This window comes from Phascolarctos cinereus, unplaced genomic scaffold (genome assembly GCF_003287225.1).
Source record: "Phascolarctos cinereus isolate Bilbo 61053 unplaced genomic scaffold, phaCin_HiC Scaffold_5;HRSCAF=322, whole genome shotgun sequence".
Classification (NCBI taxonomy): Eukaryota; Metazoa; Chordata; class Mammalia; order Diprotodontia; family Phascolarctidae; genus Phascolarctos; species Phascolarctos cinereus.
This window is the reverse complement of record NW_027555958.1, coordinates 263,227,314-263,254,984: the sequence shown is the minus strand read 5'-3', so window position 1 is coordinate 263,254,984 and position 27,671 is coordinate 263,227,314. Positions and strand designations below refer to the sequence as shown.

Below are 27,671 nucleotides of genomic sequence, written 5' to 3'. Positions count from 1 at the left end.
TCAGAGTTACAAAGCTAGTAAATACCAGACCATGGAGTCAAACTCATGCCTTCTGATTCTACAACCAGTGCTTTTTCCTGTGAACTATGCAATAAAGTTTATAGCTTTCTAAAACTATTTTTAAAAATCTCCTATCTTAGATGGTAGTGGTAGAATAACAAATGATAATGGGCATTTAACAGTGACTGAATGATTGTCATTATTAAACAAACTGATTGTTGTAGAATGGCTATTACAGGATACTCACAGATTGCACTTGGAGAAGGAGGTCATTTTTCTCTTGTGTCAAAGCCACCATCTTTTCTTCCAGTTCCTTTCTCTTAGCCTCAGACTTGGCGAGGTCTTCTTTGGTTTTCTCAAACTCTTCCTTCATGTTGGCCATCTCCTTTTCTGTCTCTGCACTTTTGAGCAGGGGCTTGATTTTGAAATACAGCTTCATCCAGGGCCAGTGCTTGACATTCATGAAGGCACGTACATTGTACTGGATGCAGAAGATGGACTCTCTATAAATGAAAATGCATTTAAAAAGTAATGAAGTTTATGAAAAAGAGAATGTAATCTTGTTGAGGATAGGAGCTGTCTCACTTTTGTATTTGTATCATCAGTACCTACGACAGTTCCTTGAAAAAATAGACATTTTATAAATGTTTATAGATTGGTTAATTAAAGGCATATTTAGCAGATTGAATAATAGCATTCAATTAAAAAGAAAGGAAATATAGACACTGTGAAATGCTAATATGAGCCTCACCTCCTTTCCATCATTTTCCTGAATTCTACTCTCATCAGGAAGCCTCGGCACATGGCTTGAGTGCGTGTGATTAGCTGAGCTAATTTCTCATCTCGCATCTCCTCTAGGGTTCCCAGAAGACCAGCTTTAAAGAAGACCTTAGCAAAAGAAAAGTTAAATTTGATAATTTCCAGTGGAAATTTCAAATGGAAAGTAATTGTCCAAGGTGAAAATTGTGATTCGTGGTACCTTGGTGTGCCCAAATTTATACTGGGTGTGGTCAATATCAATGGATCCAAGAAGTTTCTCAGAAGCCTTCTTGCTGTCAATGAACTGTCCTTCTGGAATAGCACTTGCATTTAAAACCTTGTATCTAGCATAATAAGAAGAATAGCAAGATATTTTCTTCATTAAAAAGGTGATACAACTATTGTAGCCTCATCAGAATAATCACAAATTATATGAATTCAAGAAAACCAAAACTTGGAACACTGTAGTTGTAATAACCAAGGTTGGCCCTAAAGAAGAGATTTAAGAATGCATACCCCACTCCCCTTTCTTTGCAGAGGTTGGAGATTGTGGGCAGAGAATATTGCATATATTATTGGACTTTATTGATGTACTAGTTAGATTTGATGAACTACTTTTTTTCTCTTTATTCTTTGTTATAAACAACGGCTCTTTATGTATTGGAGGAGGAAAGAATATACTGGGAAATTGATATGATACATAAACAAAAGACACTGATTTATCATTTTTTTTTTAATGAAGCCAGGGTAGGCTCTGCTGCTGGGGAAGGCTGAGACTGATGGATTACTTGAGTTCAGGAGTTCTGAACAGAAGTTGGCTAACCTAATCAGGATTCTTCACTAAGACTAACAAATATAATGAGCCCCTGGGAGTGAAGGGCAACCAGGCTATTTAAAAGATACGGTGAACCAGTATAGGCCAGAAACAGAAAAAGTCAAAAATCCCATGCCAATCAGTAGTGAGATTGGGCCTGTGATAGCTGTTGCACTTCCAGACTGGCCAAGAAATAAATAAACTAGTGAACAAATGAATAAATGGACAGATAGACAACTAAATAAATAAATGAACAAACGAACAAACATAGTACCATTTTCCATCAAATGGTGTACCATCCAGACTAGGACGTTTCTGTGATACAGCAAGAAGAATAAATTTCCTCTGCTATTAATTACCCAGGACTTTTCTTTTTTCAGATAACTTTTCAATTGATAATATTTAATGTTTTATTGTTGAAGAATTGAAAATAATAGCTGTGTAGATGACAGATGATATGATATTTAAAGGTGAAAATGATTATAATAGGGAGGGCCTTACCGTTGTTTGAAGTCAGCATATAGGATTCTGCTTGGGAATCCTTTCCGGCAGATTCTGATGCCTTCTAGCACACCATTACACCTCAGCTGATGCAGGACAAGTTCATGTTCCATGGCACCTGAAAAAGACAACACCAAAGCTCATAAATTTTACTTAAAAATTAAGGTAAAGACAGTGTTACCTATTTGAACTTCACCAGTTTCTTACCAGGTGTTTTAGTTTCATTGGGAATGATGCACCGTACAAAATGAGGGTGAGTGCTTCTAAGGTTGGTCATCAGCTTATTTAAATTCTCCTATAAAACCGTATGAAAAGATGTTAATAATTGCCTCTTGCTACTACTTGAAAGCCTTATCAGTCCCCTATCTCACTTCAATACCTCAAGAAGTCTGGGATTCCATTTGGTATGTTTTCTTCCTCTACTAAAGTAGATCTCAAGCCTTCCATACTTTATTTTATTTTATTTTTTAGGATAGGCAATGGGGTTAAGTGACTTGCCCAGGGTAACACAGCTAGTAAGTGTTATGTGTCTGAGGCTGGATTTGAACTGAGGTCCTCCTGAATCCAAGGTCAGTGCTCTATCCACTGTACCACCCAGCTGCCCCAAGCCTTCCATACTTTAGTGGAAGGTCTTTATGAGTTGCTGAGGCCAAGAAAAATTAAACAGATGGGGGCCAATCTTCTACTAATGAAAATCATCAAATTTACATAGGCTAGTCCTCAAGCAACAGGCACATAGTCCTTCACCATGTATTTTCTTAAAGCTTTTTAGGTTAGATAGGGCCTGACAGAACTTGAGATTTTTTGGCATAGGCTTCTAGAGAACGAGGTCACCTCCTGTCAGGATGTAGCATCAGTCTGTAAGTCAGTCAACAAGCATCTCTTAAGCCCTTACTATGTGCTAGGTACCATGCTAAGTGCTAGGGATGCAAAGAAAGGCAAAACAAATTGTTCTCAAGGAGATTATGATACAATGTGGGAGACAACATGCAAACAGCTATGTACGAACAAGAAAAATACAGAGTAAATTTGAACAAATATCACAGTGCAGATACTAATATGGTGGGGCACTGAAAAAGGCTTCTTGCAGAAGTTGTTATTTGAAGTAATATGTAAAAGAAGCCTGGAGACAGATACCGGAGGGAGAAAACTTTGCACAGCCAGCGCAAAGACATGAAGCTGAGATGGACATGGCATGTAGAAGGACTTATGTCAGTGTCTCCAGAACATACAGTGCATGGAGGGGAGTAAAATGTAAGAAGTCTGGAAGGGTAGCAAGGAGTCAGGTTTTGAAGGGTTTTTATCAGAGAATTTTATTTTTGATCCTGGAGGTGATAGGTAGATTTTTTTTTTTTACTAGATGAGTGACATAGTCAGGCCTATGCTTTCAGAAAATCATTTTGGCAGCTATATGGAGAATGGATTGGAGTGAGGGGAGATACGAGTCCAGGAGACCAGTTAGAAAGCCATTGCCATACTCTACAAGTAAGGTGATAAGGGCCTGGACTATGATAGTGTCTATGTGAGTGAAGAGAAGGAGACATATAAGAGAGCTGTGAAGGCAGAAATAAGATTTGTCAATGAGCTGATGCGTGGAATGAATGAGAGGAGTTGCAGGTGACACCAAGCTTCTGAGCCTGGGTTGCTGGAAGAATAGTGATACCCTTAAAAGGAAAGTTTGGAAGAGGGGCTGGTTTTGGGTAAAAGATAATAAGTTTTGTTTTGGATATGGTAAGATTATGATGCCAAAAAGACATCCAGTTGAAGATGTCCAGAAGGCAGTAAATATTTTTGATGACCTTTCACTGTAACTTTGTAGAACTATCTGAAAAAAAAATTTGAAGAGGTTAGAAAGTGAGTTCATTTATGTTGCCTATGTTGGCAAGAAAAGCTATTGAGAAGAGGAAGAAAAAAAGGTGAAAAAGAATTTGGGGCTCTGTTTAGACTTTTAGGCTTATTGATATAAAGATAACTAACCTTAAAAAAAAATTTAAAAAAAACTGGGAAACACCAGGGAAATGAAAACAGACAGACCGTAGGAGCATTTTAATAATGTACTCCTTCTTTAAGTGTCTATCCAAATCCAGGTGGTTTATCCCAAGTACTGACATTTGGAGAAAATTTGAATTAAGCCTTTGATTGTGTGTGAGTGACATAACTGAGTGAAGAAGTTGGGTCTGAAAATAGGTTTTAGCTCAGTCTTGAATTCCTTCATTACCTATGAGGTGAGCAGGTCTTTTGAGTTTTAGATTTAGAGGAAATTTGTCTTTTGTTACAATATATTCATAAGATGTACTGGGGAAGTGACTTAATAAGCACCTGTAGATTGATTAATTCTTTAGGATTTATTTGGGTTAAAATTATCCCTTAGAGACATTCTAGATCTGTTCATGTATAACTCTTTTTACATCTTACTACAGATTTAAAGATTATATCATACCCGAAAAAGAGCTGACACTGTCTGGAAAGAAGAACCCTTCTTCTTTCCACCTTTCTTTCCACCGCCACCACCCTCTGAGAAATAAAAAGAAATGAAATAAATTATGTATTAACACATATAATTATTAAAATTATTCCTGCCCAAATTCCTTTTGAACCTTAAAATCTGACCTTATTTACATTACTAACTCTTTTTGTATGCATGCCCCACCTCTATCAACTATTATTCATATCAGTAGGCTAAGAGACTACAATTTTACTGAAAGAGATTTCCAAGATTAATAAATCAAAAACACAATTAGAAGAAGAGGAGGCTTAGAGAAGGACCTCCCTACCAGAGCAAAATAGGGCTGTGTCCTGGAAGTGGTATTTGGGTGTAGTGTTCAGAACCCAACTCCTTATATGTTCTTAACTGTGGTTCATGAACTTCTTGTTTTGATAACGATTTAAATACAGTTTTCATTGTAGTTCTATGTATTTTATGTACTTAAAATATTATTCTGAAAGGGGACCACAGACTTCACTAGACTGACCAAGGGGTCTATGACACAGAAACGATTAAGAATCCCTGGCACTAGGAAAAATTACCTTCAGCGGCACCTCCAACAAAGAGTAAGGCCAGAGTTTTCATTGAGGATTTCTGGTAGAGTCCAACCACAGTTTCATTCAAGGGATCCTTGTTCTTGTCTAGCCAGCCTGCAATGTTGTAGTCCACAGTGCCAGCATAGTGCACCAGGGAGAAGTGGGCCTCAGCCTTCCCTTTGGCAGGCTTGGGTTTCTGGAAGTTGTTGGATTTGCCAAGGTGCTGCTCATACAGCTTGTTCTTGAAAGAAGTGTCTGTTGCCTTGGGGAACATGCACTCTTCTTCTAGGATGGAGAATATGCCCATTGGCTAAGGATAGGGAAGAGATATATAGTTATATTTTCCCAGGAAATGCTACTTCAATTGTATGTGGAAATTTTGTAGCTCAGAAAATAAAATTTTTCAGAAGTGTGTATGTCATGATAAGTAAATGAAACTATCTCTACTTTGCAACTTCAAATGCTGAAATATAAAACCATCGTTATACGTGCTAGAGATATGCTGGCAATGTGTTTTTGTAAAGATTTGTTATTATGTAGATATATGTAATAGTTTCTTATGCAGCAAACTTCATATTCAAAATGAATTTGGGCTGATGTAAATACTGTTTCATAGTTTAACTCTCATTATTTAGAAAATTTATGTGTATTAATACTATATTCCATTCTGGCCATAATAACAATAGTGAGATGTCTAAATTATATAAAAAGAAAGGAGAAGTTATATGGTGATAAAAAGCTATCTTTTCTAATACAAAAGTACATCATACACTATTTAAAAAAACCTCTAAGCTTATGGAACTACAACTTCATATTGTGAAACATATGATTATAATTTGTCTTGTCTTTTAGTTTTCTATTCAAATTAAACAATTAGACAACATGACTGATTCAGAAGACCATATAAAAAATATCTAAGTCAATGGTTATAATAACAAGATATCTCTATTGGTCTTAAAAATCAGCAGAGTCTTCAAAAGGATATAAAACATTTTTTCCTTCATGAGAATTCCTATTCTTAAATTATCAACATATACAGCTATGGTAAGACCATCAGTTTCTATGCCCTGATAACTGACTGACCACATCCATTTCCAATGGAGATGATGAGGGCCACTCAACTTGTACAGAAGATGAGTGCCATTGTATCTTTGCTGCATATCCTTGCTGTGTTAGGGCAAAGTAAACTTCCTCCTTTGTTAGAAATTCAGTGACTTGTGAGTGTATCATTTTGTCTCAACATCAAACCTGAACTAATTGGGTACTGAATTTAGAATCAGTGCCTACAACAAACAATAGTACTTCAGTGAAGAAGAGAGGCTTCATCTCAGGGTACCATTTGTGTTTGGATTTTTACAGGTACTCTGATACTATCATTTTATCAAGGTGAAAAAAAGGAATGTATATACAATGCAATCTAATTTAATCCAGTTCAACAGGTTAAAAACCTACACCCATACAAACATTGTCAATTCTTTTAAGATAATGAAACAGGAATGGATCGTCTCCAAGGAACCCAATGATAAAATTACAGACGGTCCAAGTACATCACCTTTCATTATTAACAGTTCCTTCTCCAAGGTACTAATGATTTGGAATGATTCTTGTCCAAAAGTAAAGTTTTATGAAAGGAACCTGAGAATTGCTAAGTGTTAGACTTCAATTCTTTGTGAGATAAGTTAAAATATTTAGAAAGGAAAGATCATTGATATTGGGAGAAAGGCAACATTATTTTGGTGAGAAGAAATGATGCTTTACTGATGTAATTAGTATTTTGAGGAGCAATCACACATTTTTATTAAGGGGAAAACATTTAATTGATTTAGATTTTTTTAAAAAAATTGGCAATGTACTACACCAAAGGCTTTTTTAAAAAATTGAGACAATGTTTGATTTTGCTTAGTCATGTATAAAGTTAGAAAAAGGAAATTGAGAGCACTCCTTTGAATTAAAAGAAGGATAAAAGGGAACTTTTCTTGGAAGAATGAATAAAAGATTTCCTAGCAAACCATGTTGAGATCCGTTCATTTGTAAAGGACCTAGAGGCAAGTATGCTCCAAGTATGATAATAAACTCACACAGAGAGGGAACTATAAAGGCTTCCTACTCCAAAGATAAGGAAGCAATTAATTTTAGGCGTGCTGAAAATTCTTGAGCAAAAATTAAACTTTTCCTTAGCATTTTGAGTAATGGAAAATGTATGCACACCTTCTCAATGAGCTCAATGCAGGCAGCCAGGTCCATCCCAAAGTCAATGAACTCCCACTCAATGCCTTCCTTCTTGTACTCCTCCTGCTCCAGCACGAACATGTGGTGGTTGAAGAACTGTTGCAGTTTCTCATTGGTGAAGTTGATGCACAGCTGCTCCAGGCTGTTGAACTGAGTGAATCAAACACTTTGAGTGAGACTAAAGAAACAAGCAATGCTAAGGTAAATCAAGTTAGGATGTAGACTGATATATTTAGAATTTGGTTACTCACGTCAAAGATCTCGAAGCCAGCGATGTCCAGGACCCCGATGAAGTACTGTCTGGGCTGCTTGGTGTCCAGCTGCTGGTTGATACGAGTGACCATCCACAGGAACATCTTCTCATAGACAGCTTTAGCCAGAGCACCCACAGCATTGTATACCTTTAAGAAGAATAATACAATTCTTGAAGTCAGAGAAAGAATGAACCTTTGAGTTTCCTTTGGTTGATTTGAATTAAGTGACTTTAACCATATTCACCTGCTGCACAGTCTGGCCTTTGGTGACAAATTCATTGCCGACCTTCACTCTAGGGTAGCAAAGAGCTTTAAGGAGATCAGCAGAATTCAGATTTTGGAGGTAGGCAGCCTTGTCAGCAACTGTAATAGGACAGAGAAAAGAACAAGGGTGTCATAGCTCAGAAAAATCAAATTGATCTAAAATTTCTGAGAGAAATATGAGGATTAACAAGCAGTGACTGTCCGAGAATAGTTTACAATAAGGTCTCTTGTGATATTGATGTTTCTAATTCCACAATCCCTAAACTTTTGATTCTGACAAGAATTCATTTACAAAGATGTTTTCTCACAAGCATTTTGGTCTTGTAAATTCTATTGATTAATTTTTGCAGTGGCAATTTGGAACATGTGGTTTGAAAAATCGTTTACCTATGAATGTGGTCTATAGATCAAAAATATTGGTGAACTGCTATGATGCATTAACTATGTTAGTGTCTTGTTCCCTTTCTAGATTGTAAGCTCCACAGGACAGGGAATATGTCAACTAATCAATTAGCAAGCATTTTTAAAGCACTTTTTTTTGTTGTTATTTAGTTTATTAGTTATGGCATGGCCCTATTTGGTTATTGTTATTATTATTATTATTTTTTTGCAAAGATACTGGAGCAGTTTGCCATTTCTTTCCCCAGCTCATTTTACAGATGAGGAAACTGAGGCAAACAGCATTAAGTGACTTGCCAAGATCACATAGCTAGTAAGTGCCTGAGTCCAGATTTGAACTCAGGTATTTCTGACTCCAGGGCCAGCCTTCTATCCACTGTGCCACCTAGCTGCCTGAAGAGCACTTACTATCTCCCAAGCAGTTTGTTAAACACTGAAGATACAAAGATAGAAATGTAACTGTCCCAGTCCTTTAAGAACTTGCATATTAGAAAAAACAATGTATATTTTACGCGCATGCATGAACACACAAAATATTTATGCAAATATGGCAAGGTCATTTGGATGAGGGATTGGGGGTGGAGGTGGAGCTAGCAACTGGGGACTATGGAAGATCTTGTGTAGAAAGTGGTTCTTAAGCTGAAGTTGAAAGGAAGGTAGGGATTCTAATGGGTGGAGATAAGGAGGTAAACATTTCAGAAAGGGTGGCAAAGGCACCAAGATGGGAGATGGAAGTCAGTGTGTGAGGAACAGAGAAAAGGCCATTTGGATTAGATTACAGAGTGTGGAAGGGGGAGTAATTCCAATGTCTGGAAAGAAAGGTTGGGACAAGATTATAAAGACCTGTAAAAGCTAAACAGAGGAGTTTATATTCTATTATAGGGGTAATAGAGAATAAATAGAGGTCACATGGAAGTGATGGGGTCAGCATTGCACTTAAAAAAACAAAAAGCTTTGGTAGCAATGTATGCATGAATTGACTGGAGAAGAGAAAGTGCCCAAGGCCAGGAGATCAATTCAGAGGCTATTGATTTAAATAATCCATGTGAAAGGGAATGACTACTAGAACTATTACAGTATCTAATCTAATTTTTGTATTTTCTCCAATACCTAGCACACTGCTATTTTTGTGCAATAAGTATTTAATATGTTTGTTGTTGTCGTCATTGTTAACGTTGAGTAATAGCAATATAAAAGTTCAAGGGACTTTGATTGCCCTGAGGGAAGTTTCTTTAGTTTTACCTCATTCATTGAAGGGGATCAAATTAATTTTGATCAAATTAATCTAGATTGGCTAATACCAGACCAGAGATTAACAGAATTTAACACATGTATACACATACACGCACCACACACACACGAATAAGTACATTGGATTGCTCACTTGCATTATACAGACTATCAGAAAATGATGTATAGATTTCCTCCTTTTCCCCTCCCTCTTTTCTGGTATTTTTTTCCCTCTAGTGAGATAGAGGATGACTTTGTAAATTAAAGGGAGAGTTATTATGAAGGGAAATTTATTTATCCCTGGCTCCTCTCCTAACTTATTATAGTACACTTTTACAATGGGAAGAAATGGATTCTGGTAAATATCTAGACAGCAGAGTGGCATTATTTTGAGAAATACAAATGTAACATCGTGGAAGTGACTCATTACTTTTTGTGTACCATACACCCACACACTCCAGAAAAAGACTCAAGTGCATGAAAAATAATAGGCATGTACAGATGACATTTTCGATGCTTGCGTATCTGGTTTTTCAGTGCACAGAAGAGGTCATATTCTGTGCTTATGGGCACACCTCCCTTTTGCCAGATGCCCTATAATTTGAAAACAATTCTCTATTCCAGTCATAGACTCATAGAATGTTGTATAACTAGAAGGGACCTTAGATAATCAAGCATGACACTCTTGTTTTATAGATGAGGAATCTGATGTCTGGGAAGAATAACTAGTTCGGAATATACTGCTGGATACAAAAGAGGCTAGAGTCAGAGGGAAACTAGAGGGCAGTGGAGAGAATTGAATTTGTGTAGAGAGAATTGAATCATGTTCATTTTATGTGATGTGTATCACGGGGATTGATCCTTGGCCATGTTGCTAGAACACTGTTATTCCATTAACAGCTATGTCTTCTCTATGCTTAGCACTGCAGGGTGTACAAAGATAAGATATATTTCTGTGGCACAACTAGATTATTAGACAAGTCTATCATTCATAAATGCAATCTAGAATTATTGATACCTTCTGTGCCATCTGGCTCAGCCTGCTCCTCTCGTTGCTTCTGCTTGAATTTCATGTTACCATAATGCATGACAGCTCCTGTTAGCTTGTAAATGGCCACCTTTTCATCATTAGTGAAACCCAGGATATCAATAGCACTCTGACAAAAGATTTAATACAATAAATTCCCTAATCTCAATTATCCAAAGCAAATTGTCTTCAAATCTATTCAACAAACATTTATTAAGCATGTGAGGCACTGGGCTGGGCACCAGAGGACCTTCAAAGATAAATAAGACAGATCCACTTTCAAAGCACCTACAATTAAACAATGAGGACCGAACACGCAACACAAATAACTGTAATACAAGGCAAATGTGATATATATATATATATATATATATAATATATATATATATATATATATATATATACATATAAAGGAGATTGTTAAAACTGCAGAAGCTCTCCATTGCTGTGGTGGGAGGGTCACTTCACTAATCCTGAAGATTGCTTTAACAATGATGGGCAAAACTTCCATGTTTCCCCATTATTTTCCTTACTTCTCTTTTTTAGTCATATAAATGTCAAGTTGTTTAGTTTTTCTTCCCCTCTATCATCCCAGTCCAAGGCTTTGAAAGTGTTTTATAACCTAACCCCAATGTAAACTCTTTGAAGGCTGGGACTGTATTATTTGTTTTTCTTTGTCTCCCCAGGGTTTAGTTCAAGGACTCTTGACTTGTTTTGACTTGGCCTTATCTTTTTGTGCCCCAGGCAACTCTCTAAGACTGAGAGTTGTGAAGTAGATACCATCTTGTATTAGAAGAGTGAGTTTCCCTATACAGATGCAATTACAGGTCTGGTAAAGAAAATGAAAAAATGCTTAACTATTGTTTATTTTTGTTTTCATCCCAGTCGTGTGATTTCATTGATATTGGGAACTTCTAATGAAGAAACTCTAGTAATCAACAAAGATTAACTCTTACTCTATAACTTTATTCATTGAAAGAGTTGCCAGGGGCCATTGAGAGGTTAAGCAACTTTCCCACCTTCACGTAACAAGGAGGTGTCAGAAGTGGACTTTGAACCCAGGTGTCCCTGATTCTGAGGCTGATTAGCTATTGGCTACTTTAAAAAATGTTTAAATTTATTTTATTTTTAATTTATGAGATAAAACAAGCATTTTCATAATATAATAAAAAAGATTGTATATGAAACTGCAAATCTATTACATACAACTGGATATTCCTTTTAAATAGGTGGACAAATGAAAGTTGAATAAATTGCACAAATGAAAATTCTTTTGTTTTCCACTTTGTGCTACTCACATCAGTAGCCATTAGCTCTTCTTGGTCATCGATGCTGGGAACAGTGATCTCCCCTTGACTGACAAAAGCATAGTCATATGGGTTGGTGGTGATCAAAAGCATCTCTGCACATACGGGCAAATGTAGACAGAATTACTACCTTTGTATAAAACATCACAGTAGAAATTATTTGAAAAGTTATTCACTTCTAACATATAGATCAAAAAATATTTATTTACCAATAAGCTCTGGCTTCTTGTTGGACGTGATTTGATAAAAGATATGATAGCTTCTTTCAGCCTTGAGCTGGAAGGTAACTCTAGACTTCTCTAATAAATCTAAAGTGTGTTTAAAAGAAAAAATAAAAAATATGAAGATTGAAGACAAGAACATATGAAAAATAGACAAGAAGATGATCTTTTAAAATTTAATGCTTTAAAGAAAAGAAAGGCTAGATTATTCTTTTCAAAGCACTTACATGTTTCAATATCAGCAGAAGCCAGTTTCCCTGTGGTGCCAAAATGAATCCTAATGAATTTACCCTTTAAAGGAAAAATTAAGAGAATTTTTGTTGTTGTACATATCAGTGGGCATACAGATTTTGTTAATGTTTCTGAATGCTATATTAAGGGATGCTGACATATCACATAGATGTGACAGTCTTAATACTTGATAAGTGAAAAAGAACAGGTGGAAACTTACAAAGCGGGAAGAATTGTCATTCCTCACTGTCTTGGCATTGCCGAAGGCCTCCAGTAGGGGATTGGCACTGATGATTTGATCTTCAAGGGTCCCCTTAAAATAAACAGAGTGAGAGAGGAGTGTCTTTAGGGGAAATCTGCTGAAATGGCTCACCTGATCCCCAACTTTTGCCTTCTAATCTAACTGAGTTTGCATGTTTCTTAACTGAGCTAAAACATTTCTGCATAACTCATTGATACCTTCTGCCAGAACTGCCCTTTGTCTTGCTACTCCATTTACCATTTTACCTTGTGTTATCTGGATAGATATCTATCCTGTTACTAGATTGTAATGTCGGTGTGGTCAAGGAAAGTATTTTAACTAATTTTTTTATCTTCCCTGGTACTGGAACAATGTTTTACATGAGAAAAGATGATTAGTAAATGTTTATTGAACGAATTAAATTTTATGAATGAATAAATAAAAGAATACTAGAAATGGGACCCTTTCTGTTGAATATTTCCATTCACTGGTCCTAGCCTCACAGTTTTAGTTCTGCCCTCTGTTATTGCCACAGTCTCTGGTAATAGGCATCCTTGGCTGATGCAGCTAATTGCTACATTTCTGAAACATTATCATCAGACCTTTGTATATACCCTACAATGCTGGTTTCGTATCATTCTTTGTCTTCAGAGTCAGGAAGGGTTTACCTGCATCTTTCCAGTAGTTTGTTCTTCCTTCTTCTTTTCTCCAGTCACTGCAATTGTTGCAAAGTACTGGATGACACGCTTGGTGTTGACAGTCTTTCCAGCACCAGATTCTCCACTGCCAACCCGTGTAAGAGAAATGATCAGATTCTCAAACAACGGTAAACAATGCAATTATTAACCCCTACTTTTGCCCATCCCCCGCCCCCCCCCAGTATGGTATCTACATACGTGATCAGGATTGACTGGTTCTCCCGGTCTGTGAAAAAGAAAACAAGAGTTCTCAATATGCTTAACTTCCCAAAAGGAGTAAATGTGAACCGAAAAAGTTGTTTCCTTAAAATGATATCCTATGAACTGTATGTCATGTGATTTTGAGTTTCCTTTGAATTACAAAATTCTTAGAGTAAGTAGATCATAAAACATTCCTCAACAGATGAAATTTATACTCAAACTATTGATTATGGAATAAACTGTGATATATAATGGAGATACAAATGATTGTAGTGAAAATGCCTGTTTGATGTTTCATTCAACTACCTGCCAAGATAATAGCTTAAATATAATAATATACCAATCTTCAATTCAATAATGCTTGAAAGTTCTTAAATAAAATTGTCTACATAATCCATCTATTGGCTTTCTTGAAACTTTGCTTTTGGCAGAAATAAAGCTCATCAGAAGTAATATTTTTGGCATAATTGAAAAGCAGATTGCAAGTTCAATTAAGTTAGCTACATTGACTTTTGCTTTAGTTAACTAGAGCATTAGGATAATCATTCAAGAAATGTTCTCTTCATCTTTGGAACTGAATTTTATCCTGAGCACATTTTTCTAGTGATTTATTGTTGATTTATTATCATTTTGTGAGAATGTTTTGCTTCTAAGGGACTGGCCCTGGCTGTGCTCTTCACTGCTAGTATATTATTATTGTTGTTGTAATTACATTTCTTATATACCTTAAGGTGATTGGTTAATAATGAATCACTCACCAGTTAACATGAACTGATAGGCATTGTCAGAGATGGAGAAGATGTGGGGAGGGGCCTCTTGACGCTTTTTGCCCCTGTAGGCACCTACCACCTCTGGGTTATACACTGGCAGCCACTTATAAGGATTGACAGTGACACAGAAGAGCCCTGAGTAGGTCTGTATGAAGAAGGGAAATAATTACACGATGCATTTTAGCTCATCAATTTCTCTCTTTAATTGACCTAGATATTATTGATCTGGGTGACCTGGTGGCATGTTTCATAAACTTCAATAACTTAAACATTTTGCTTATGTTTTTACACTAATATAGCAAGTTCTTTGAGGGCAGGGGTTATTTTACTTTTGTGTTTATATTCCCAGAACCTATTATTAATACTTTGAAATAAAAGTCCTTTACATTCTAGTTAATGCCAAGCTTGATTGAATTGTTACAGAACACAGGTGTGCACTCACATAGATCATCCAGGCTGCATAACGCTCTTTGAGGTTGTACAGGACAGCAGGCTCATGCAAATGAGTCATCATGGCCATGTCCTCGATCTTGTCATATTTGGGAGGGTTCATGGCGAAAACTTGGTCTTCCTTTACTGTCAAAGTCTGGCCAAAAATAAAAACAAAAATAAGACTCTCAAAACAGAAAACAAGTAGGTATCAGCTAAGTTTATGAAAAAATATCTCTCTCTCTTCCTCTTCCTCCATCTTTGTCTCTATCTTTCTCTCTATTATCTTTCTCTGTGTATTTTGTTCTGTTTCATTCTCCTGTCTATGTCTGTCTCTTGTTTCTGTCTCTATCTCTGTGTGTCACTGTCTCTGATTACTCTTCCCTTCCCTTCCCTTCCCTTCCCTTCCCTTCCCTTCCCCCCTTCCCTTCCCTTCCCTTCCCTTCCCTTCCCTTCCCTTCCCTTCCCTTCCCTTCCCTTCCCTTCCCTTCCCTTCCCTTCCCTTCCCTTCCCTTCCCATTCCTTCCCTTCCCATTCCTTCCCTTCCCATTCCTTTCCTTTCCTTTCCTTTCCTTTCCTTTCCTTTCCTTTCCTTTCCTTTCCTTTCCTTTCCTTTCCTTTCCTTTCCTTTCCTTTCCTTTCCTTTCCTTTCCTTTCCTTTTCCTTTCCTTTCCTTCCTTCCTTTCCTTTCCTTTCCTTCCTTTCCTTTCCTTTCCTTCCCTTCCCTTCCTTCCCTTCCCTTCCCTTCCCTTCCCTTCCCTTCCCTTCCCTTCCCTTCCCTTCCCTTCCCCCTTCCCTTCTCCCTTCCCTTCCTTCCCTTCCCTTCCCTTCCCATTCCTTCCCTTTCCTTCCCTTCCATTCCTTTCCTTTCCTTTCCTTTCCTTTCCTTTCCTTTCCTTTTCCTTTCCTTTCCTCCTTTCCTTTCCTTTCCTTTCCTTTCCTTTCCTTTCCTTTCCTTTCCTTTCCTTTCCTTTCCTTTCCTTTCCTTTCCTTTCCTTTCCTTTCCTTTCCTTTCCTTTCCTTTCCTTTCCTTTCCTTTCCTTTCCTCTCTCTCTCCCTCTCTCTCTCTTTCTCTCTCTTTCTTTCTTTCTTTCTTTCTTTCTTTCTTTCTTTCTTTCTTTCTTTCTTTCTTTCTTTCTTTCTTTCTTTCTTTCTTTCTTTCTTTCTTTCTTTCTTTCTTTCTTTCTTCCTCTCTCCTCTCTGCCTCTCTGTCTCAGTCTCCTCTGCCTCTTTAATTTTTGTATATCTCAGTCTCTTTTTTTCTCTCTCTGTTTCTCTGTTTCTGTCTCTATTTCTGTGTGTTTCTGCTTCTTCTTCCTTTTCTTCCCCCCTCTCCTCCTCCTCCTCTCCTCCTCCTCCTCCTCCTCCTCCTCCTCCTCTCCTCCTCCTCCTCCTCCTCCTCCTCCTCCTCCTCCTCCTCCTTCTCTCTTCTTCTTCTTCTTCTTCTTCTTCTCTTCTTCTTCTTCTTCTCTCTCTCTCTCTCTCTCTCTCTCTCTCTCTCTCTCTCTCTGTCTCTCTCTCTCTGTCTCTCTCTCTCTGTCTCTCTCTCTCTGTCTCTCTCTCTCTCTCTCTCTCTCTGTCTCTCTCTCTCTCTCTCTCTCTCTGTCTCTCTGTCTCTCTCTCCCCCCCCACCCTTACTCACCGCTCCAGCTTCAGTCTTCACTGTCACCTTCCCCCCTTCCCTACTCTGGATGACACTTTTCACATAGGATTCCTTGGGCTCCACAACGAAGACAGAGTTCTTCGCATCAAAAGGCTTGTTCTGGGCTTCAATCCGCTCCCTCTCAGACTTCCTGAGGTAAGGAGCGGCCTCCCCAAAAACAGCCATCTCAGAGTCTGAACTCATGGCTGTAGTTTATTGGTGGCAGCACAGTTCAAGGATCTGAAAGGAAACAAATACAAAGTCAGTAGATTTTTGTGAGCTGAAGGGGAACTTAAAGATCACTTAACTTAGCAGTTGAACCCCTTCATTTTCCAGAGAAGGAACCTGAAGTGTAGAACAAGAAAATGACTTGCCATCTTCTATAGAAGGTCTTTGTTAAGATGTCCCCTGCCCAGGAAAGTATCTCTCTAATGTCTCTATATCCCTCTGAAATTTTTTATTTTGAGTTGGATTTATTTTGTAGATATATGAGAAGTAGAATGGCATAATTGTTAGAGACCTTGCCTTGGAACCACAAAAATCTCAGTTACCTTTGATCAATATTGGCTATGTGATTCTGGGCAAATCATTTAAAGTCTTGGGGCCCCGGGCAATTCTTGAAGACCATAAACTACAGAACAGGCACTGGTTTGCAGTGGAAGAGAGAGTTTCCTAATTGGGAGTTCCCTATAAGAATTTTGCCATAGGTCTTGTCCAAAATATACATATTTTTATATAGACTTATATGTATATGTAAAATGTAAGTTTCCTGAAGGCAGCCATTATTTCATTTATATCTTAGTATCTCCAGTCTGCCCTTGACAAGTTCTAGATAAGTGGGCAAATTACTTAACCTCTCAGTGGTTCCATAAACCTCTAAGATTGTTAGTTGCAGATGACTTGCCAATGTGTACTGGTGGATGAAATTTCTATACCAGGAATACTTTATGCGGATTAAATAATAGGTTTAGATTAAAAAAAATAAGCAGCAATGAAAAACGTGAAAGGTGATATAGCAAGTTCATTGTGTATCTCATGCCAGTTGTTAAAACAATGATTCCATTTGGGATGGAAAATAGTCCTGCTGAGTTAGTGTCAAGCAAACCATATGCCAGGTTTACTTCCCCTTACTGGCTTTAGTTCAGTGACCGCTCTCGTATGTTACCAGATATGCCTGACAAGCAGATCAGATCAGTGATTTTGGAGCCTTATATTTTAACAGCTTAGTTTTTTTTATGACATGTTAAGTCCCATCCCATGTAGTGTATTTTGAGCCTTCAGTTGAAAGTGCAAGGGAATTGAAATTTCGGTTAGTCAACACAAGTTTCTGAGCACCTGGTGTCTGCAAAGCTGTGAAATAGACAGTGAGGCAATAAAAACTAACCTAAAAACCCATTGCCTTTGAGAAGCTAATGAGTCTAAAAGGGAAACTTTCAAAGACTCCAAATGAAATGGATTCTCTCCTGGCCCAAGTTATTCTGGGGCATTATCATAAATTACCTATATAGTAAAAGGCATATTAATGTTTCTAGTTATTTCTAAGAAGTAGCTAACTTATAGCCTTAAATACACACAGAGAACAATCTGGATGAAGGGTAGAAAACAATTCAATGAAGGTTGGATGGCCAATAGTTCATTCTGTTTGATGTGAAAATTCAGTCGATAGTTGCCAGGACTATAATTATTTTCTGTTTGGCATGATTGCGTTTCCTAGGCTCATGGGTGAAGAAAGTGTAACTATCATCAGAATTTTTTTTAACAAGTTTCATGGTACCTGTGGAGCTTTGACTTTGTATATTTTTTATTTGTTTGTTTTTGGTCTGCACCTGTGATTACATCAGTGTGGAGAACTCCCGGTGAGTAAACTCCCTCTACCAATGTGGTCAGGCATTTAGCAACTTACACTTTTAGAGTTGTCTGGTGCAGAGACTGTGTCAGGAGGATTACCTGGGTAGGTTCATAAAGCTTTAGAGAGGGAAGGGACTTTTGCGGTCATCTAGTTCAATTCTCTCATTTTATAGGGGAATGAAATGAGGACGAAACAGAGAAAGTGCTTTGCCCTAGGACATATACAGCAGACCTGTAATTGGAACCTAAGACTTCCGAATCCTAGCCTAGAGCTTTTTGCCTAATTTAGATTTTTGCCTGGCTTATTTCCACATTGAAGTTATTCTGCATTCGTGTTTTTATTTATTGTTAAGCTTATTTTTTTTATTATTCCTCTTAATACCTTCCCTTCCCCTGACCTTCAAACTATATCTGGTCTAAAGTTTCAAAGCAAAATTAAGTCTTCAATTTGCCTCCCTAAGCTTGTTCCACAGAGATTTAAGGAATATTACCATTGATGGCAGGGGCTTTAAATGATAAATGAAACAGAGACTCCCAAAGCCCATTTCTCATTTCTCCTTCATCTATTGTTTGGTGTAAAATAGGAAGTAATTTGTAAAGCACTTGCTTAATAGCTAACAAAGAATAATCATTGTCTCTGTAAGAGTGTTCAATAACTTTACTTATGTATCACCAGACCCCAAATTTCTCACAAAACAAATGTACCTTTATGAAATCTGCATCACTTTGTAGATCTAAAAGGTACTCATTCACATGATGGAAAGCAAATTTGAAAAACTGACAGAAAGCAGGTTTTCAAACTTATATAGAAACTAATCTTTCTCCAGAAGAGAAAGGTCATTCTATTGCTAATATTTTTGGCCACGGGACAGTTATGAATTTATTTACTAATACAGCTTCTTAACTACTTTGGGAAACAGAAAAGAGATATATACAATTCACATCTATGACTTGTAAACCAAGATAGAGGTCAACTGATCTCACATAAACAGCAAGAGTCAACAAAAAAACCAGGCTTAACACTGAGTGATTATGAACACTAGTTTCCTCATCGACAAACATCTATTAAGCACCTACTAGGTGCCAGACACTGTGTCAGGCACTCATGACACAAAGACCAAACTGAAACAATCCCTGCCCTCAAGCATCTTATAACCTATCTGAAATGAGGGTATTTTCTTTCATGGGTTTGTTGGGAGGAAAACACTGTGAATCCGACAGTTCTTAAAAAAATCATGAATTGTTATTATCATTGATTATGCCATGAGTACTTTGTTACGTCTATTAACTGCTACAACAATTAGAATAAGCATCTAGAATTCAGGAATTCTTAACCTGTAGTTTGTGAACTTAAAAAAAAACATTTTCATAACAATTTCACTAGAATTCATTTCTTCTGTAATCCTATGTATTTTATGTTACGTATTTAAAAATATTATTCTGAGAGGGATCCAGGTCTGCCACAGAGAAGGATCAGTAGATTGCCAAAAGGCCCTATGACACAAAAGATTAAGAACTTTGCTCTGGATAAAAATGTGAAAGAATATATCCTCTCTGAATTTATAAGAAATTAAAAAAGTGTTCTTTCATGATTTCTTATTCTCCCCAAATGGCCTAGTCCTAGAGCAAGTCAGGCTAACCATTTCAGAAGATCATTTGCTTCTTATATTTTTATATGTTTTAATATAAGCACATAAAACAGTTATTCATTGCTGTCTTGTTCAGAGTGTATCATTATAAACTAGCTGGGATACATTGGACAGGCCACTTCAGTCCTGTGGGTCTCAGTGTTCTCATCTGTAAAGTGGAATAGTAATGCTGGCCATGCCTACCTCTTAGAGCTACTGCAAGGGTCAAATAAGACAAAGAAAGTGAAAACATTATGAATAATAAAGTACCATACCAATGCAAAACATTATTGTTATTATTACTATTATGACATGGTATGATTAGGTAAATTAGGCTCTTACCTCTTTTGTTACCAGATGAAGAAGATGCAGCTTCAAGCCAGATCACTACAGGGGATGGGCAGGGAGAGAGAAAATATGGTTTGTTTAATCACAAGATGCTACTTAGTGATGCTGTGATTGTCAGTTAGGAGCTGAGAGCTGGGATCATTAGAGTACCAGGATTGTTAGGAATGCAACATTAAAATTCCAGGAAATAACTGTTGCGATTCAGTGATGTGTCAGTACAGTATCCACAGAGATTAGAGCTCTCAGCTGGGGGAGAATGCTTCATGGAAAGTTCTTATCTCATTTTCCCCTATTCCCACAAATACAAACACCTCTGGACATGCATATGTATGTGGGCACATACCTTGAAAGATTTTGAGGAAGGACAGGACTGAGCTGCCCTAGCAGCACTTTTATAGAGACCGATCTGCAAACACAGCAGCTTCCTCTGCTTTCGTTGCTCAAAACATTTTTGGCAAAACATTTTTTGGCAGTCTCATAGCTAAATATGCAACTACTGTAGCTGTGAATGGATATAATTAGAAATATTTCTTGTCACATTAAGTAAGTGAATTAATCTCCTATAAATAATTTGACAGGGGGTGAGCTCGAATCTATATAGGCATTAACCAGGAGATGGGGGGATTCAGGGCTTCTAGATGTTTTTTTGGCAGCTCAACTATTGTATCAGTCATCCCACAACTCTCAGCCAGTTTCTTATTAGATTAGGACCTATAAAATAGGCAGATTAAACTTGTCTACTATCTCCTCTGTCATGTATTTCTGAAACTGATTTTTTTGAAACCAAATTTGTAAGTCTTTGTTGTTGTTTTTTGGTTGTGTCCGACTCTTTGTGATCCCATTTGGGGTTTTCCTGGCAAAGATACTGGAGTGGTTTGCCATTTCCTTCTCCAGCTCATTTTACAGATGAAGAAACTGAGGCAAATGGGGTTAAGTGACTTGCACAGGGTCACACAGCTAGTAAATGTCTGAGGGCAGATTTGAACTCAAGTTCTTCTGACTCCAGGGTCAGTACTCTATTCGTTAAGTCACCTAGCTGCTCTTACCATATGTTATACATCACATTCTGTTATATCATTATATATAATAGCATATAACCTATATATTACATAACATATAACTTGTATTATATATAGCTTAATGATATAATACATATATAATATACTTAATAATACTCTTGTGATAACTTATGATACTCATATTTTATGATATAATGAAAGGCATATGGAAGTACTTCTCATTTTTCACTATGATCCACAGCAAATGCCTATGGATAGATGACAAATCCCTATGGGTAGGGAGAAGCCTTTCAGCGTGCACACCTTGAATTTTCACCCAATATTTATAGGAAGTGATAAATCTCCCAGGTACTTTCACTGTGACATAGTAGAATGAGTTCTGGAGTCAGGAGACCTGGGTTTGAGCTCCAGCTTCGATGTTCATTCTCCATATGATTCCGGAGAAATTGCTTCAGCAATCTGAACTTCAATTTCTATGTATTTAAAATAGGAACAATATTTACAAATTTTACCTGACAGGGTTAAATAGAAATACTTTTAAACCTGAAAGGATTATAGAACTGCAAGTTATTATAAACTTGCTGCCGAATAAAACAAAGAAAATGCACCTTATCTATGTATACATGTCAGATGTATCATTGTACTTGGAACTATAATCCATAGGCTTGAGATACTCATCAACTGAGATATTGTTTATTGGGACTTTATGATTAATACGTCAGGACAAGTAACATTCTGAGGCAAAGAAAAAGAAAACTGGCTTTCTTAATACCAGATCTGTATAACTCAGTGAGTTTTTGCTACTTCAGTTGTTTAAATATTAAACTGAAAACCATTCCCCAATGGCAAATTGGTCAAAGGATGGGAACAAACGGTTCTCAAAAGAAGTTCAAACAACTAAATGAAACTATATTAACAACTATATGAAATGCTCCTGATAACTAATAATAAGAGAAATATCAATCAAAACAACCCTTAGGTTTAACCCAGGGGTATGCTAGAGCCAGCTGGTGCAGGCTTGAGAGAATGCCATTGTGAAATTTTCAGTGTGAGCATTAACATTTTGGAAACACCAAACACTACAAACCTGGGCCTGATTTATTATTTTGTCGATTGTCTGGGCTTAAGAAAGTAATAGGAAAATGTGAATCTAATGGGTATGAGGTGGTTCTCAAGGTTATCATAATGCTAAATGAGATAATATTGCTAAAGGCTTTGCAAACCTTAAAGCTGGCTATAATAATTATTATTATAAATTAAAATAAATATTATTATAAGTTATAATAATTATTATTGTGATTGGGATGATTATTCTTTTTTAAATCTTGAATACTTTATCAAGATCTTGTCCTTGTGCATAAGTCTTTTCACCATATAATCCATTTTCTACTCAGCTGCCAAAGTGATTTCCCTAAAGCTCCTTTGACCCTCCCCCCAACCACAAACTCCAGTAACTCCTCATTACTTCTAAGATGGAATATTAAATCCTCTTTTCAACATTTAAAGCCCTTCATGACCTTGACCTTTCCTATTTTTCTAGTCTTCTTATACTTTACTCCCTTCTAAACATTGTGTGATCCAGCAACAGTGGCCTTCCTTTCCAGGACACTCAATCTCCTAAGTCTGCCTTTTCACTGACTGTCTTCCTATGCCCAGAATGTTTTCTTCCCTTACTTCTGTTTTTCTGGCTTCCTTCAAGACTCAGATCAGACTCCATCTTCTTCAGGAGACTTTCCCTGAGTGTCCTTCCCTAGCTCCCCTGCACTGTTAAGGCTATCCCTCTGAAATTACCTTCAATCAAATCTGTACATATCTGGTATGTAAGTAGTTGTTTGCATATTATCTCCCTCATTAGAAGGTGAAATCCTTTCAGGGTAGTTGGCACTTAAGACAATACCTGGTGCATAGTAAGTATTAAGTAGTTCTGTCTTAGGTTGAGTAGAAATTTGCTCCCCTTCAGTTTTCATACATTGATCCTAATTCCCACAACTTAAGTCTAGTCTATGGTGGGGATCTGGATAAAGCATCATTCTTGGGTAGTTTAAGACTTCATATGCATCCCTCTTAAATTTCATTTTTCAATTTAGCCCAGCATTCTAGCCTATCAAGAATCTGGGGGGGGGGGAGGGCGGGGCAGGGGCAGCTAGGTGGCTCAATGAATAGAGCTCTGGCTTTGGAGTCAGGAGGACCTGAGTTCAACTCCGGCCTCAGACATTTAACACTTACTAGCTATGTGACCCTGGATAAGTCACTTAACCCCGATTGCCTCAGGAAAAAAAAAAGAATCTGTGGATCATTTCTATCACCTAATACTTTAACTATCCTTCCCAGCTTTGTATCATCTGCAATTCTGATAAGAATTCCATCTCATGAATTTATCCAAGTCATTGATAAAATGGCACAGGGTAAATGTAGATCTATAAGGCTATTCCACTGAAGACCTCCTGACAAATTAAGATTGAAGCAGTTCCAAATCTACCTAACTCAATTCTCATGTAGCTTATATGATTTCATCTTGCCTCACTGAAAGTGCAGGGGATTTTGTCAAATATATTGCTAAAATCTAGATAAGTGTGATTTATAGAGTTTCTCCAATTTTCCAGTTAGGCAACTGTGAAAAAGAGAAACAAGTTTAGTGTGTTATATGACTTGTTCTAGATTTTGTCGTGCTGGAGCTTTGTGGTTACTACTTCCTTTTCATTGATAATATCATCTGGAATATGCCAGGAATTAAAGTCATGGCACTAATTTATAGTTTGCAGTCTTAATTCTGTCTCTTTTTCCAAAAATCAGGCTAGCATTTGTTCCTTTCCAGTCTTGTAGTACCTTTTTATTCTCTACAGTTTTTCAAATATTACTGACATTGGCTCAGAAATCACATCTAACACTGATGACTAAATAAATTTAGTATACAAGTACATATATATGTATATCTATCTATCTACGTATATTTGTATGTATGTATGCACATGTATATGTACATATGTGTATATATATATCAGCTAGGTGATACAGCGGATAGAACACTAGGCTTGGAATCAGGAAGACTCATCTTCATGAATTCAAATTTGGCCTCAGACAGCTACTAGCTGTGTGACTCTGGGCAAGTCACTTAACCCTGTTTGCCTCAGTTTCCTCATGTATAAAACGATCTGGAGAAGGAAATGGCAAACCACTCCAGTACCTTTGCCAAGAAAACCCCAAAAGTGGACCATGGGGTAACAGAGAGTGGGACACAACTGAAATAATTAAAATACACACACACACACACACATGTGTGTGTATTCTATCTATCTATCTATCTATCTATCTATCTATCTATCTATCTATCTATCTATCTATGCCTGATGACTTGTATGTTTGAGCAGATCACGCCCAGCCCAAGTGAGCTTGGTAGTTCTTTGAAGAACAGCTCTGTGGAACTGTGTATGGATAGGAGATGTGACTACTAATTGACTGAGAGAAACTCTGAGCCTGTGACATAGCATATATGTAAGGGAGGGAGACTTTGGAGAAGCTAGGGGTAAAAGAGGTAGAATTAGAGAGATATAGAGAAAGAAGGAATACATTTTTGAATGTCTAAATGGCCAAGCTTTTGAATGATTCCAAGGAAATTCCTGGAGCCACAGGCTTACCAGGGGTAAGCCAGACTTCCAACATATATATTGTTTCCCAGTACCTGTACCTTATAGATTGCTAAAAGGGGACATCTCTGATGAAATTGCTCTCTGCTTGATTTAGCTGAGATTTTGTCTCACTCCCAAGTCAAAGAGCCCATTTACTTATGTGTGTTCTGTCCTACCCTAACCTATCCAATAAATAAATGCTATTACATGATAGACATGTTAGGTCATAGCTCTTACCGTCTGGGAACATTAAAACAAAGGAGGGGAGGATTATGAAAACATATGGATTTTGTAGTTTTCAGTAAGCAAAATGAGGGAATTCATGAGCAATGATTGTTAATTACTTAGTAAAGAAGAAGGCAAGTTCATTTCCTGATAAAGTGGAAGTAGATGTTTAAATTGGACTTGAAGTGAGAGAAGACTCATAGCAATTGCTATGGGGGGGATGACAGAAAGTCAAGCAGAGAGGAAAAAAGATTGTTATGTAGCACTAAGGGTACTATTGAGATCAGCTAACAGAAATTTGTATTGGATCCCATTAGATCTCTAGCAGCATTCAGAAACATGGGATAGCAGCATTCAGAAACATGGGAGACATAACAAAGAAAGTAAATTTTGAGGTGACTTAGAGCCAAGTTTCAGGTTGCTAGGGTATGATCATATTCTCATAGAATTTAGAACTACACAGGAACTTAGAAATCATCTAATGTAACCTCCTCATTTTATAAGGCAAGAAAACTAAGGACCAGAGTGGGGGAAGTATTTAGCTCAGTGTCACATGGTGAGTAGCCAAACCAGAATTCCAACCTAAGTCCTCTATTCGGTCTACATTTATCTGTCTTGGAGAAAAGTTTGTAGTTAGAAACTTGGTCAAGTGTCTTTATGGAATGTCTTTATGTATACTATGTCTACATCATTCCTCTGCTCTTCTCATCTCTTCAATGATCTGTGATTTCATTAGTCTGAGTATTCCTTCCCTGATACAGATTGCAATCCCCTCTACCATTTTATAAATGGTATTTGATACTTGCTGTTGCTGAAAAAAAATAATTACTTCATGGCAAACTTGTTAGTGAACCAATTCAGATTTGACTATACTCATCCTTCTATGATAGACACACTCAAAAGTGTGTCAAGTAGTGTACTAAAGACCATTTGGACTAAAAGCAGAAATGGAGGGGAAGCAGAGAAAAAAGACCACTAATCTGACGAGGAAGCATGATATAGTAATGATAGGAGACTTCAAGTATCTAACTTCAAGTATACTTCAAGTATCTAAACATCAGCTGGATCTCTCTCTTTGCCAAAATAACAACTTATAATTTCGTACCCTGCTTAAATTATACTTTCATCTTTCAAAAGGCAGAATAAACAAAAGAGAGAGTTTCTATCCTGGTCTTGACTTTCATAAACAAAGAGGAACTGATGGTTGAATTTTTTCTTAGAGGAAAGTGACCACTCCATCACAAAATTTATGATGGATGAGAAGAAAGCCAGAGGTAGTTTGGCATGCAATTTAGCTATGGGTAGAACATATTTAAGAGAAATACAAAAAGTATGGGTTCAGAGAATGACTAAGTAAGATTTCATGGCTTAAAATCCTACAGGGAAAGATTAAAAACAAGTGATACCAAACTTATCATATTTTCTTTTTCAATGGAATTATATAGATTAATATTCTATAATGATGTTTCATTGTGACATAGGGGTGACCTTGGACTGTTGAGGTTCCAGCAGAATACAAGCTCTAGTACGCCTTACCAATTTGGAACATTTCCTTACCTAGCTATATCTTCTTTATATACACTGCTATTTATCCCTCTTGCTTTTTACCTATTCACTTCCTTTTGAGTAAGGTATAACTTTCCATAAGCCTATTTAATCATAAGTCCCATCCCCTTAAATCCAAATGATACCTTCTTGCCTAATGTTCCTTAGTTCTCATAGTTTGTTACACAGATTTTGTGTATTTTTGATAGATATTTGAGACTATATGGTTTATTGCTACTTCTTTTCTAATACAAAGAGCTCCTACTGGTAATAGGGCTCATTTGTAATGATTATAGCACTAGGAATAATAATGATATAATTAATGATGACAGTACATGTGTATAGATACGTACTTATGTATCTTTATAATATGCATGTATGTATCTCTATCTACACATATACATATAAGCAATCCCCTCATTTTACACATGGGAAAACTAAGGACCAGAGAGAGATGTACTTTGCCCAACATAACACAGTAAGTAGCAGAACCAGAATACCAAATTAGACCACATTTATCTGTCTTAGAGAAAAAAGCATCATTAGAAACTTTATCCAATGTCTTTATGGAACTGATACACACACACACACACACACACATTCTCTTATTTTCAAACTAGGTTAGTGGCAGTAATTTTTCCAATACCAGGGGCAAAGCAGAAGGCATAATATGGACTCAGAATACCATAGCCAAGCAACAGCTGCAGAAATGATGCATCAGGCCAAAATGGCAGAAACCTTATAAGCTTCAATTACAAATTCCCTAACCTTCACCTAGCTTTGGGTTATATCTCATATTTGTTTAAGATATTTCTCTAAATTGGCCCAGGGATGATATTAATACATATACTTCTCTCCTTTGGGCATCCAGAGGACCATCTCTACCATTTCTGTGAGGACAAAACTTCTTCCCTCCAATACCCCACACCCCAGAAAATAAAACATATTAGCCCAGGTGGATTCAAGCAACTGTCAAGTTTTGTTTTTTTTTTTTTTAATTTGTCAAATCCTTATTGAGTAAGTAGGGAAGGCTGGAGGAGTCCAATTTAGTCCTTCTTGGCAGCAGTCTTTTTCATGCCAGCTAGGACACTGCTGAGCTCCTCTGTCTTCCTCTTGGCTGGGATGTAAGTTCCCACATTTTTTTTTTTAATGAATTTAAGGGCTTGCTCATCCTTGGAGACCTTTAACAATTCT

General features: G+C 37.1%; 1 protein-coding gene across 1 annotated transcript in view; it reads right to left on the bottom strand.

Annotated features, from left to right (window-relative positions):
* The window catches only part of LOC110193869 (myosin-4), a 29,097-nt gene extending 12,655 nt beyond the window's left edge, over positions 1-16,442 (bottom strand). The window contains exons 1-20 of the mRNA XM_020965887.1: positions 16,239-16,442; positions 14,610-14,753; positions 14,156-14,312; positions 13,395-13,422; positions 13,167-13,281; positions 12,478-12,570; positions 12,254-12,317; positions 12,015-12,113; positions 11,797-11,900; positions 10,490-10,628; positions 7,823-7,941; positions 7,576-7,725; positions 7,304-7,474; positions 5,102-5,405; positions 4,515-4,588; positions 2,282-2,369; positions 2,075-2,192; positions 980-1,103; positions 752-888; positions 248-503 (exon numbers count right to left, since the gene is read on the bottom strand). Of these exons, the coding sequence (XP_020821546.1) occupies positions 248-503; positions 752-888; positions 980-1,103; positions 2,075-2,192; positions 2,282-2,369; positions 4,515-4,588; positions 5,102-5,405; positions 7,304-7,474; positions 7,576-7,725; positions 7,823-7,941; positions 10,490-10,628; positions 11,797-11,900; positions 12,015-12,113; positions 12,254-12,317; positions 12,478-12,570; positions 13,167-13,281; positions 13,395-13,422; positions 14,156-14,312; positions 14,610-14,753; positions 16,239-16,442 (2,688 nt within the window). The remainder of the gene's footprint in view (positions 1-247; positions 504-751; positions 889-979; positions 1,104-2,074; positions 2,193-2,281; positions 2,370-4,514; positions 4,589-5,101; positions 5,406-7,303; positions 7,475-7,575; positions 7,726-7,822; positions 7,942-10,489; positions 10,629-11,796; positions 11,901-12,014; positions 12,114-12,253; positions 12,318-12,477; positions 12,571-13,166; positions 13,282-13,394; positions 13,423-14,155; positions 14,313-14,609; positions 14,754-16,238) is intronic.
* Between the last annotated feature and the right edge of the window lie 11,229 nt (positions 16,443-27,671).